We start from the raw sequence: 13415 nt of genomic DNA, 5'->3' as shown, positions 1-13415 counted from the left end.
ATCATGATGTCTGAGATGAAATTCTGTATTGGGGGCAATTAAGTTATCATTTAGAACTTGATAGAGCAGTATTTTAGATGATGAAAACAAAAATACAGATTATATTTCATCGAGTGGTAAAGGACCAGGTGTTGCCTATACTGTGGATAGGTTGTGCCATGAAAAGAAAAATCTTGATGGGGAGGCAGTTTGTGATAGAAATTTAAGAATATTATTAGGTCAAAGTGAAGAATCTCATATGCAGAAAGTTGGGTGGGTGGAGAAGATGTGAGAGAGGCAGAAGGTAGAGATGAGAATGGAGGAAGATCACAGAGGAGATGAAGACTTAGGAACATAGATGAAGCAAGGAGAAAGACTTGTGAAACAGAGGAATTTTGAAATTATGGGTATCAATAAATTTGTATATGAAGGTGAAGCTGATGGAGTCCTTGTCAAATGGCTTCTATCTTCTAAATGAGATAAATTCTTGAAAGGAGAAGAAAGAAAAACGATGGTACTTCATTACAATGAAATGAAGCGGGGGTGGAAGCAGGGGGTGAGCTGTAAGTACATAGAACAGTTCAACTGTGCTTTCTTTTTCAGGATTAGAATTAACTGGGCACAGATCCTGTGAAATCACTAACACCTTAAGCAAACTGAAATTTATTAAAGCAGATTCACATTACAGAAGTGGGATCCCTTTCTTTGGGCAGGTAAAATATCTTTACAACATAATCATAATTGGGGAGGTGAGGCTTTGTAGAAAATTGAATTAAAAAGCACAGTATCAAAATGTATTACAACAAATGAATATTTATTTAAAATACAAAAATGACTATAGCACATTACAAACTTAAAAAGCAAATACCATCACAAAAACTAGGAAAAAAACAAATAAGAATAAATAAAAGTTAATAAATAAAATTAACTTCCTAATACATCTCTATAGTACATTTTCTATATACAGTTTGGCTGCATACTTTTTGATTGCCTCTTTATAGAGAATGATTTTATAATATTTTCTCTTAGAAAGAATAAAAAGATACTCTTTCATCTAGATGGTTTATTTATTATTATTATTATTATTGAGAGTTTAGAAAAGTTTCAGCTTACAGCTCAAAATTGGCAATATCAATATCAGTATTAGGTCTGTTATTTCTTTAGGAAGCTGTCAATTATCTTTCACATAAACGGTATTATACAAGATCTCTAGGCATTTCTAATTTTCTTGTACAGCAACTAATATTTGAGTGACAGGTTATGGGCAATGTCCTCGTTTCAGTGGCATATTAAGAATTTTATGTTTTCTACATTCGTGCTAGTATCATATCAAATTAGCAAAAAAATAATATATGAATAGCCATGATTGGGAAAGGCCATTTCAGGCTAACAGGGGAGGGTGAGCAAACTGAAGTCCGATGAGTTTGAGTAAGCCAGAAATTTAAGATAGAGGGGAGAATGGACAAGACCCTAATTGTGAAATAGCTTTTCAAGAGCAAGGAATAAAAAGGTAGCCACGATGAGTGCAGGTGACATAGAAGGAATGCTGAATTAACTTGTGACTGGGTAGTTGTGGATAAGCAGGGACAGATCATCAAACCCATTTGGAATTTGGGGACTTACACTTAGGGGGTTGAGTGTGATTGAAGATTCATAAGAAGGAGAATACCATGATCAGATTTGTTCAGGCTGTAGAGAGTAGGGTTTGGGCTAAGAATAAAGTGACAAAAAGGCGGATTGCATAAGACCTAACAGCACTTGGCAATTAGTTGGTTATAGACAATAGGAGATAGAAAATGGCTAAGACAGCCCCTAGAATTCAGGCAGAAACTGTTAGGTAGATCCATGGACCATTTTCTGAGAAGAACATCAGAGAAGAAGAGAATTTGAGAAGGTAACATCCTGAGTTCATTTTTAGGTATTTTCTATTTGAATGTCTGTGAGATATTCAAAAAGAAATGACAAGTGAAAAAATATGAGTATTTTGCCCAGGAAACAATTCTTGTTGCCAGATTCTAAGACCTTCAGAAAATGACAGGGAGGGAACAAAAGGTCAAGAGATGAACATAACAAAAAGGGAAAGGTGTTTTTGCTCTATGAGACTTGTGGTCACATATCACGTTCTTATTTCTAGGTTCTTCTAGTTGATGAAAAAGATCAGCCCATCCCCAATAAAACAATATCTGCTAACGTGGATGCAGTTGGATACCACTCCAGCTTTACAACTAATGAGCATGGTTTGGCGGATATTTCCATTGATACTACCAACTTCACATCTTCTTTCATTACAGTTAAAGTAAGTGGAAAGGGGGATCTGGGAATGAAAATACAAACATCGTTGGAACCACATTATTTAAGGATATAGAAAATCCAGGGGAAAAAAGAAAGATAATAAAGAGTAAAATGGAAATTAAGCATTTGGGAATCTGAATTATAAGAAACAGGAAATTCTCTGTCAAAAAAACTTCACTTTAGATATAAACTCTGTTTATAACGTGGTCTAGCTCCAGGAGATAGTGACTATCATCTTGGTATTCCCTGAAAATTTCAATATGTTTTATGATTTAAAATAAATTAAACCTTGCTTGGATTTCTTGGGTATACTGCTATTTTTATTATGGGTTGAATAGTCGGATGCAAATTGCAAACATAAAAGTGCTGAGAAAGTTATCATCTTGATTGCAAGTGAATAATATCTACTGAATCCATATAGAATAACCTTAAATGACTTTTAAGAGGAAGCCATTTATAGATTAAGCTACATTTGGGAAAGCAGCATACTGACCTGTTTCCACTATGCATAAATTTCAATATATTTGCTATATTAATAGGAAATAGCCTAGTTAAGACTTTTATTTCTTCACTTAGGTCACTTACAAACCAAATACACCCTTTGATGACTGGTGGCTGGAAGAATCACATATGGAAGCACAGCACTCTTTAAAGAGTGTTTTCTCCCCAAGCAAGAGTTATGTTCACCTTCAAGCTGTTGCTGGTACTTTAACCTGTGGGCAAACCCAGGAAATCCAGGCACATTACATCTTGAATGAGCACATCCTGAAGGACCAAGAAGAGTTAATCTTCTATTATTTGGTAAGAAGAAAAGTCACTATAGCTCCTTCTAAGTAGGTGGACTCCAAAAATGTGGGCTTTTTATCTGATTTATAAGATACCAATATCAATGCTATTTTTTATTTTTATGCTTGAAGAGAAGTTACTTCCTAAAAAAAAAACACTTAACACTTTTCATTCTCAGTGATATTCTGATCCTCACTGAAACTTAGTGAGGGAGTTTTTTTGCCAAGTTCCAGTGACAAATTATTGAATAGAAGAGGAAAGAGTCTAAAACAAAAGCGTCGTTATTCAAAGAAAATATTCATCTTCTAACTCAGCAGATAAGTAATAAAAGGAGAAGAACCAAGAACTTATCCAAAAGGAAATAAAAGTTATAAACAATCTTATGGAAACATATCCAGTTTTTACATTAATTGGAAAAATGAAAATTAACACAACAGACAAAAGCGTTTTAAACCCATAATGCTTCTAAGTAATTAAAGCTCGTGACGTGTAATTTCAGGGAAAAGGTACATTTGTCAGGCATAATATAAATCAATACAATACTTTTGAGGCCAATAAGGCCATGGGTGTTCCAAAATTTAAAATGTCTAAAGCTGTTATTTGCCCAACTAAATCATTTTAAGAGGAAAAAATTATATGCAAGAGGTCCTGTATAGGAACATTAACTATAAATTTAAAATGGTAAATATGCTATAAAAAAGAATTACGGAATTATAATCTCAGCTCTATTGCTTCCAAGTACTTGAAACAAGGGACAATTTACCTAATCTCACCTATAAAAAGAAATGTCAGGGCAGACCACAGTGGCTCAGCAGACAGAGTCCTCACCAACCATGCTGGAGACCCAGTTTTGATTCCCGGTGCCTGCCCATGCCAAACAAACAAACAAACAGAACAGAAATGTCAGTAGACTCACCTGAATAGTGGAGAAAATATTAATAACTACTTCAAGTGCAAACTAAATAAAAATCTTAAAACTAAATTATTTACTTCAATACCTGCCCATAGAGTGCACAGCACATTTAGTTTTTTAAAATAGAAGCAACAATAGACAATACTTACATATATCTGCCTTCACTATGTGTGTGTGTGTGTGTGTGTGTGTGTGTGTGTGTGTGTATACATATATATTTTTTGTATGATGGGGGTCACATTTCATCCTTTTTTTCCATGTGAGTATCCCATTATTACAACACCGTTTGTTGACTTTTTGTTTATTTTTTCTTCCTTTTGTTTGTTTGTTTGGTTTTTTTTGAAGTGCATGGGCCAGGAATTAAACCCAGGTCTCCCGCATGGCAGGCAAGAATTCTACCACTGAACTCCCTTTGCACCTCCTGCCTTCACTATATTTTGTGTTGTATGTAGTAGATGCCCAAAACTTTGCTGAAAGAATAATATGCAAAGTTGAACTATTAATAGTCATAATATTAATAGTACTTGCTAAGTAAATTGTATAATAATTTGTAAAATTGTATAATTGTAATCATTTTTATATGTAAATATGCATATAGGAAAATTGGTAATTGAAAATAACTTCTGGGTTGGAGTAGTGAGATAACTGGTTAAAGTTTAATATGTTTACTTTAAAAGAATAAGGGATGCATTTTCTTTTGTTTCAGATTAAAGCAAGAGGAGGCATGTCCCAATCAGGAATAAAAGTGTTGTCCATTGAGCAAGGAAACAGTAAGTATTTTCAGGATTTAAAATTTTTTTCCTCATCTCTCTAAATTCTGAACACTTTTTAGCAAGATGGACTTATTTCACAGACCTATTTTAACTAAAGATGGGAAAGCAGATAAAATAGGAAGACATACTGGGTTTATTTAGTATTTTCTTCTTTGCATAACACTTCAATACTTTACATTTTACTCCTAATATATATTCATTTTAAAAGACTTAAGAAATGTAAAAAACAAAACACACACGCATACACCAGAACAAAAATGTAATTTATTTTACTCTATTTTAATGTTAGTTTTCAATTGTTGTTGCTATAAAACATTGCCACAAGTTTGCTGGCTTATAAAAACATGAATTAATTAATTTTAGGTTAGAAGTCTCATTAGTATAAAATCAAGGTGTCAGTAGGATTGCATTTCTTCTGAAGCTCAAGGGAAGAATCAGTTTCCTTGCCTTTTCCAGCCCCTAGAGGCTGCCTGAAGTCCTTTTCCTCTTTCTTCAAAACCAGAAAGATACCATTTTCAAAACTCTCTCCCTCTAATAATCCTGCCTCCCTCTTATAAAGTCTCATGTGATTGCATTAGGCTCATCCAGGTAATCCAGGATCATGTTCCCATCTCAAGATTCTTATCTTAATCATATATGCCAAGTCCCACCTGCTATATTGGTTTGGGAGATTGATCCTGGATGTTTTTAAGGGGCAGGGAAGGCATTATTCTGTCTATCACAGTCAGTCCTCTGGCCCCCAAAGATTCACAACCATCCCACATGCAAAATGCATTTACTCCATCCCAACATACACAAAAGTCTCTACTCCCTACACCATTAATGCAAAGCCTAAATCTCATCAACTCGAAAGTCCCTCTACTAATAGTTTGTTCAAGGCAAATTTTGCCTTTCTCTATTATGTGACTCAAAATTCTTCCAGATTCTACCCATTGCCCAGTTCCAAAGCAACTTCCACAATTTTAGTTATTTGTTGTGACAGTACACCACTCTTGGTACAAAAATCTGGATTCATTTTCAGGTCATTTTTCCACGAATTTTTTTTCAGAATAGTGTCTTCATTTAATAGTGCTTTATTGAATTATCAGTATCTCAAGAAACGTTCCTTATGCTCTTAAATATCCCTCTCTAATACAATTTTCTTTACTGCACAATATTCCTTCAATTCTAAGTTAAGTCTTCTCACCTGTGCCCTGTCTTTGAACTTCCAAGTTATACATGAATAATAATTCAATAAATATCCTTGTTTCTTTCCTAACATAAATTTCTAAGCATTCCTTCTTTGGATTATTTTTTTCCCTTTATTTCTTCTTTGGATTTTTTCCCCTTTATTTCTATATCTTATTCACTTCAACAGTTGTATCCAGATGTAATTGACATATAATGACTGTGCATATTTAAAAATGTGATCAACTTTGACGTGCATGTACTTACAAAACCACTACAGCAATAGAAATGACAAATTATCTGTCACTACTAAAAGTTTTCTTATATCCCCTGGTAACCCCTCCTTCCTGCTCCTATCCATTCACTCTCCTCTCCCCCTATGTCCCAAACAACCATTAATTTACCTTCCGTAATTACATATTAGTTTGCATTTTATAGATTTCTTTATAAATGGAATTAAGCAGTACATAGTCTTCTTGCCTGGCTCCTTTTACTCAGCATAATTGTTTTGAGATTCTTCTATACATTTGCATGTCAATAGTTCATTCTTTTCAACATTTTTTTCTTTTTTAGAGAAGTTGCAGATTTAAAGAAAATAATGTATAAAATACAAGATTCCCATATACCAACCTATTAACAACTTGCATTGGTGTGGATCATTCATTACAATTGATGATAGCCCATTTTTATAATTGTGCTATTAACTGTAGTCCATGGTTCAGTGTGCAGTGCAGTTGTCGATTTTTTTAATTTCATTTTTAAATTTAAAAATTTAAAAATTTTATTTTGCTACCATTATACAATCTAACATTTCCCCTTTTAATCTCATTTATATGCATATATAGTTCAGTGCTGTTAATTACATTCACAGTGTTGTGCTACCATCACCACCATCCATGACCGAAATGTTTGCATCACTCCAGATAGGAACTCTACACATTTTAAGCCTTAACTTCCAATTTCCTATCCCCACCCCATACCTGGTAACCTATATTCATTCATTACTGAGTGCTGCTCCATTCTATGGATATAGAACACTTTGTCTGTTCACTCACGGAAGGGAACTTGGATTGTTTCCAGCTTTGGGATATTATAAATAAAGCTGCTATGAAAATTCATATGCACATATTTGTAAAGACATGTGGTTAGGGTATGTTTAATGTTTTAATAAGCATCCAACTGTTTTCCAGGTGGTTGTACTATTTCACACACCTACCAACAGTGTATGAGGGTTTGAATTTCTCCACATCCTCTCCAACTCCTGGTCTGGTCAGCCTTTTTAATTTCAGTCATTCTAACAGAATATCTCTCTCATAAATGAGAGAATATCTCATTTTAGTTTGCATTCCTCTGAAGACTAATGACAAATAAGATCTTTTTATGTTTAATTGCCATCACTATGTCAGCTTTGCTGAAGTTTTTGTCCAAATATTTTGCCAATTTTTAAAGCTGGGTTTTGTGTTTTCTTATTACTGAGTTTTGAGTTTACATACTCTGGATACAAGTCCTATATCAGAAACATGTTTAACAAGTATTTTCCACCAGTATGTGGCTTCATTTAATTCTCTTAACTGCCTTTGGGGAAGCAGAAGATTTAGATTTTAATAAAATTTAATTTACCTATTTTTATTTTATGGATCATGCTTTTTTGATTTGTGACTAAAGAATCTTAAGCTAACTCAAGATTACAAAGTTTATCTTCTATGTTTTCTTCCATAGGTATTGTAATAATAAATTTTATATTTATATCTATCACCATTTTGAGTTCCTTTTTTATATGATGGGAAGTAAGAATCAAAGATCGGTCTTTTTAATATGAATATCAAAATTTTTAGTACTATTTCCTGATAGACGGTCCTTCTTCCACTGAACTGCTTCTGTACCTTTTTCTAAACAGTAATTGATTTTACTCATATGGATCTATTTCTAAATTCTATGTTCTGTTTCATTGATTTATTTGTCTATTTTTAGACCAAAATTTCATTGTCTTGATTACTGTAACTTTACAAGAAGACTCGAAATAAGGTAGTGTTAGTCTCACAACTTTGTTCATTTACAAAGTTGTTTTGACTTTTCAAGACCTTTGCATTTTTCCATATGAATTTTAGATTAAGAGTAGTCCCTAACAAAATTACAGAAACTTTTTTATAGAAATTGGCAAGCTGATTCTAAAATTCATATGGAAATATTTGTAGTAATAGCATTTCTTTCGTTCAAGATATTTATAACGTGTGATTTCAGCTTTTTCTTGGTCAGCCTTGTTAGTTTTATCAATTTATTGATCTCAAACAATCAACTTTTGGTTTATTTTCTCCTTGTTTTTCTATCATTATTATCATTGATTTTTCACTCAGATATTTATCATTTTCCTTCTTCTGCTTACTTTAGGTTTAGTTTATTCTTCTAATTCTAGTTTTTTAATGTGGAAAATGAAGCCCTTAATTTAAAATCATACATCTTTTTGAATATAGATAATTAGTGCTGCACATTTCCTTCTATGTGCAGCTTCAGCTACATCCCAACATATATTTACATGCTGTGCTTTCATTTTCATTCAGTTAATCATATTTTCTAAATTTCCTCTTACCTTCTTCTGTAGACCGTGGGTTATTGAGAAGTGTGATATTTAGTTTCTAAATATTGGAAGATTTCACAGAGATCTTTCTGCAATTGATGTCCAATTTAATGCCATTATAGTCACATGACTTCAATTCTCTTAAATTTATTGAAACTTGTTTTATGGCCCAAAAATGATCTATCTTGGTAAATGATAGAATTTATCAGTTTATTAAACATTCTGTGTATTCTGATAATATTCTGTTGCTAACTGCAGTGTTCTCTAAATATCAAGTGTCCTCTAAATGGCAAGTCGGTTGATAGCATTTCTATAGCTTCTATCAAAGTGTCCTTCTGTATTTCCTTGAATCACAAATATCTGTAGTTTGTGTTATCCCAGGAAGAATGATTAACTTTTCATTGAAAGGGTCTACTTCAAAAAGACGAGTAGATTTCGTCTATTTATTTGTTCCATGTCTTCCCATGCTCATTTAAATATTTATTGACTATTATTTGATAAAGACAGTTCTAATTAAAAGAGCATATTTAAAGATATCAGAAAGCCCATGTACCTCTCATAACTCAACTTAAATACCCAGGAAGTCGTGAAGATGTCTTCTACGGTTTGGAATGTGTTTGTCATTTATCTCTGAAACTCCATTTCTTAGCATTATATCTGACAAACAGTGGGTGCATGATAAATATGTTTAATTAGCACGAGATATCTCTTTGTTTACAATTTATGACATAAACTATGAGAAAGTTTTCTCATTAGAGCTATATCTGAAAAGAGTACCTCTTCCTGTTTTACATCCCTGTAATACAAGTTTTGGAAAAAAGCATTAATAAAACACAGTTCATTGTCTCAAGATGCTCACAGTCTAGTGAAGATTCCAGATTTTGCTTCTCTGTTTAAGTATTTAAAAACCAAATCAAGTCTTTTAAAAAAAATCTGAATGATAGAGGTAAATAAGAACTCTCGAGATCATTAGTCCAGTTTCCTCATTTTGCAAATGGGAAAATAGAGATCCAGAAAACATCTCAACTTGCTCAAGATAAACTATTTGGTAAAGGCTTGTAAAAAGAAAAGTCTCTTCTCCATCTATTACATTTCTCTAGGTGCCCTTTAAAACAGTGCTTCTATTTAAACAGTTCAATACACATCAAGTAAGCATTACCTCTTCACATCCTCTAGGATCTTCCAAATAAAAACTGATTCATAATTAGTCATCTAACTCACTTATTTACAACTTTCCTTTTAAATACACATATGAAGCTTGGTTATAGATAAATTCATAATTAATCATAGATTTTAGTTTGTATTTCAAAATCTTGCTGAATTTTGTTAGCAGTTCTTTGAATTTCTGATTCGCTTCTTATTTAATTTTTCTAACTCTACTTCTTGATGAAATCATTGGTCTTTAGTCTTTCCATTTTTCAGCCAGTGGGAAGTTGCCAAGTCTGTGACAGAGATGTAATGTCCATCACCCTAAAACCTTGCTCAACATGGGTCCTTCATGGGTCCATAAAATCGCTTAGGTCAGTAAAATCTCTCTTTAGGTCTATAAAATACCTCTTGGTAAACGTTTCCTTACTGTTTAAAAGAACAAATTTTAATACATTTGCTCAAATATATAACATTCATTCTAAATTTCTATTTAATCATTGATTTTATGGGACTGGAAATTATGTGGATGTTTCTAGATCAGGTAAACTTGTTCCTAATTACATATAAAAAAACAAGCTGCTTCATACAGCAATTTCTTCAAAATAATTTCTGTAGTAGAGTTTAAATACTACATAATTAAGAACCTAGAGAGGTGGAGTAGGGAAAAGAAAATATCTATCTCTTTTAGAAAAAAAATATACTTTACTTTATTTCATGGTAACTATTTAAGTGCTGTTTTTCCTTTTGGCTTTGACTTCTAGAAAATTCAATAATAAATGTCAGTACCCTTGTGTAATAATCACTTTGTTACAGTTTTCTAATAAAGTTAACTCCTGTCTATGTTTACCCTTTCTCCGAAACTCCACTTTACTAGGTTTCTCTATTATCTTTCCAAACTTCGGTTGACTATTTTTTTGTATTTGTGCCATAGGCTTCCCTCAAAGCTTTTATAGATACAGGGAAGGAACAGTTTTATCATTGTTGTTGTTTTGTATGCTGTATGGCGAGGGTCATATTTCATTCTTTTTCCAAGTGAGTACCTGTTATTGCAGCACCATTTGTTGAATTTTTTATTTGGTTGGGGTTTTGTTTGCTTGTTTTCTTGTTTGTTGTTTTGCGGGGAAGTGCATGGGCTGGGAATCAAACCTGGGTCTCCTGCATGGCAGGCGAGAATTCTACCACTGAACTACCCTTGCACTCAAGAATAATTTTCAAAGAAGAATTTTACAACACAAAAATCAAACCTAGAACATCTTAAGAGGAAATTAAATGCATTATCTCACATAAACACAATGTGATTCACACAGAAAGCTGCTATTAAGACAAACACGTGGGCTACTTTCATAAAAACCAAAAGAGCAGAAAGTGGAGTTATTTGCACCTGCATCCATCCCCTTTACTCTACTACAAACTGCCTGAAAGTAGGTATTGCCTTGCTTTCTTTGTATTATCCTCATGCCCAGGACAAGAACTGTGCTGATTTGGATCTTAGGTAGAGATAACTAAGGATGCCTAGAAGGTCTCTCCTTTTTTCTCTCTTGGCTTCTTTCTTAACAAATCTTTAATTTATTAATTTAGACACAGGGACAAACATGAAATGAACATTTTCCCCTACTTAAACAGAGGAGATGTACAATTAGACCTATATCTTTAAGGCAAAAGCACAGCAAAGATAAAAAGTACTTTGGTATAGGAGACCCTTACTGAGCACTCCGCATGCACTGTAGTCTGCTCTCAGACCTTCCTTCAATATGCTGCCAATTGTGAGAAGTCATGTAACCTGTGACTCTCTTCTTTATAAAATTGAGAACTCTGGTCCTAATCTAATAACTTGCACTTTCTTTATTCTCCAGTGAAAGGAGTATTTTCTTTCTCCATTCGAGTGGAACCAGACCTTGCTCCTACTACTCAGTTGATTATTTATACTATATTACCTAATGGGGAAGTTGTTGCAGATACTGAAGAAATTGAGATTGAAAACTGTTTTGCCAACAAGGTGAGTGTTTTGTTAAGCCCAACCCTTTTATTCTTCTCCCCTTGGGAAGCATGGAAGATAGGGAATATATATCAAGATTATATGTGTGTCCCCTGATTGGAGAAGTATAGCAGGGTACTCTAATAATGATAAAAGCAAAAAAAATCTAATGCAGTTGCAAATGGAAACTTTTTTATTTTCAAAGAATGTATAGTTGCCATATGAAACATACTGAGGTAGAAATAAGCTAAATCCTAACCAAATTTTGTGCTACATTTCTACTGATTTTTACTACTCTGTAACATTCATAATCAAGTAGGATCAGTTTTACTTACACATCTTTTTAAAAATATATATAGAAGGGCTCTTTAATATGAACTTTATAGAGATAAAAACAATAGGTGTTCATAACAATTAAAAATTTCTGTAATGAGAACTATATTTAAATTATTTTTTATGTTTATATATAATGATCTAAGAAAGATACACAGTAGATTATATAAACTTTTAACTCCATCTTACTAAAGAATGCTATTATACCTTGGCTGATATGGCCAAGAGGATAGTTACTCTCCAGTTTGGAGCTTCTGTGTGTTTTGTATCAGCTGAAAAGAAATTCCTGCTTTTTGCTTCAATGTCCTGCTGCTAATCATGGGTTATTGTTTGTTAAGCTTGGAATGGCTGTGTTATGGTACCGGTCCTTTCTCTTTAACACAAGCACACCTTATTCATTCCAGCAATAGTCTCTTTCTGATGGTCAGTCCTCTCTTCATAGTGTGGAATTGAGAGAGAGGTTTTCAAAAACATAGCTAGTAGAAAAGTAATTTTCTCCATGGAGTCCAATCTGAAAAATGTTTCTGATAATAATATGGGGTGGGGTGGGGTTAGAAAAGTTTGGAGATTGTAATGGTTATAAAAGTTGCTGCTAAAGCATATCCTGTTTGCAGGTGAATTTGAGCTTTGCCTCAGCCCAGAGCCTGCCAGCCTCAGATACCCACCTGAAGGTCACAGCCACCCCACTCTCCCTCTGTGCCCTCAGAGCTGTAGACCAGAGTGTGCTACTAATGAAGCCTGAAGCTGAACTCTCCCCTCAATCGGTGAGTTCCGTTTCAGTCTTGGAAATCAGAAAATTTATTTTAAAAAATGGAAGGGGTTCCCGGAGCCTGCCAATGCCAAAAATAAAAAATGGAGGGGGAGGGTGCGAGGGTAGTTCAGTGGTAGAATTCTTGCCTGCCATGAGGGAGACCCGGGTTCGATTCCCGGCCCATGTACTTCCCAAACAAACAAACAAACGAAAACCCAAACCAAACAGAAATTCAACAAATGGTGCTGCAATAAGGAAATACTCTACTCATATGGAAAAAGAATGAAATGTGACTCCCGCCATTCAGCATATAGAGGAAAAAAAAAATAGGAGGGGAGAGGTGATCATTGCAAAGAGTGGAAGCTACATGCCCAAACAATGGAACGCTCTAGGAAGTAAAAGGTAATTAATATGACAGAGGTCGAAGGTGGAATGGTAGGCAAGGAAGGTCACGCCAAGCCTTATCAGCCTGATGTGGAATTTGGAATGGACATAAATGCAATGCTAAACAACTGAAGAGTTTTAAGCAGGAGAGTGACACTTCAGATTTATCTGTTGAAGTCATGTCTGCTGCCAAGAATATGGAGGCAAGAACAAATGCATGGGACCAATTGAGAGAAAGTTGTAGTAGCTCAAGTATCAGATGAAAGCAGGCAGATTAGGAGGTCTGTATGGAGTCCAGTGTATGTTTAATGGCCACCATACCGCATAACTGAGCAAAT

At 34.0% G+C, this 13415-nt stretch overlaps 1 protein-coding gene across 1 annotated transcript in view; it reads left to right on the top strand.

Annotated features, from left to right (window-relative positions):
• Positions 1-13415, top strand: part of LOC143691469 (pregnancy zone protein-like) — a 42149-nt gene that overhangs the window by 10893 nt on the left and 17841 nt on the right. Inside the window, exons 10-15 of the mRNA XM_077169976.1 lie at positions 583-692; positions 2114-2275; positions 2848-3072; positions 4677-4740; positions 11488-11630; positions 12557-12706. Coding sequence (XP_077026091.1) covers positions 583-692; positions 2114-2275; positions 2848-3072; positions 4677-4740; positions 11488-11630; positions 12557-12706 — 854 coding nt within the window. The remainder of the gene's footprint in view (positions 1-582; positions 693-2113; positions 2276-2847; positions 3073-4676; positions 4741-11487; positions 11631-12556; positions 12707-13415) is intronic.

Source organism: Tamandua tetradactyla, chromosome 7 (genome assembly GCF_023851605.1).
Source record: "Tamandua tetradactyla isolate mTamTet1 chromosome 7, mTamTet1.pri, whole genome shotgun sequence".
Taxonomy (NCBI): domain Eukaryota; kingdom Metazoa; phylum Chordata; class Mammalia; order Pilosa; family Myrmecophagidae; genus Tamandua; species Tamandua tetradactyla.
The sequence above is the reverse complement of the archived record's forward strand: the minus strand, read 5'-3'. Positions and strand labels throughout refer to the sequence as shown.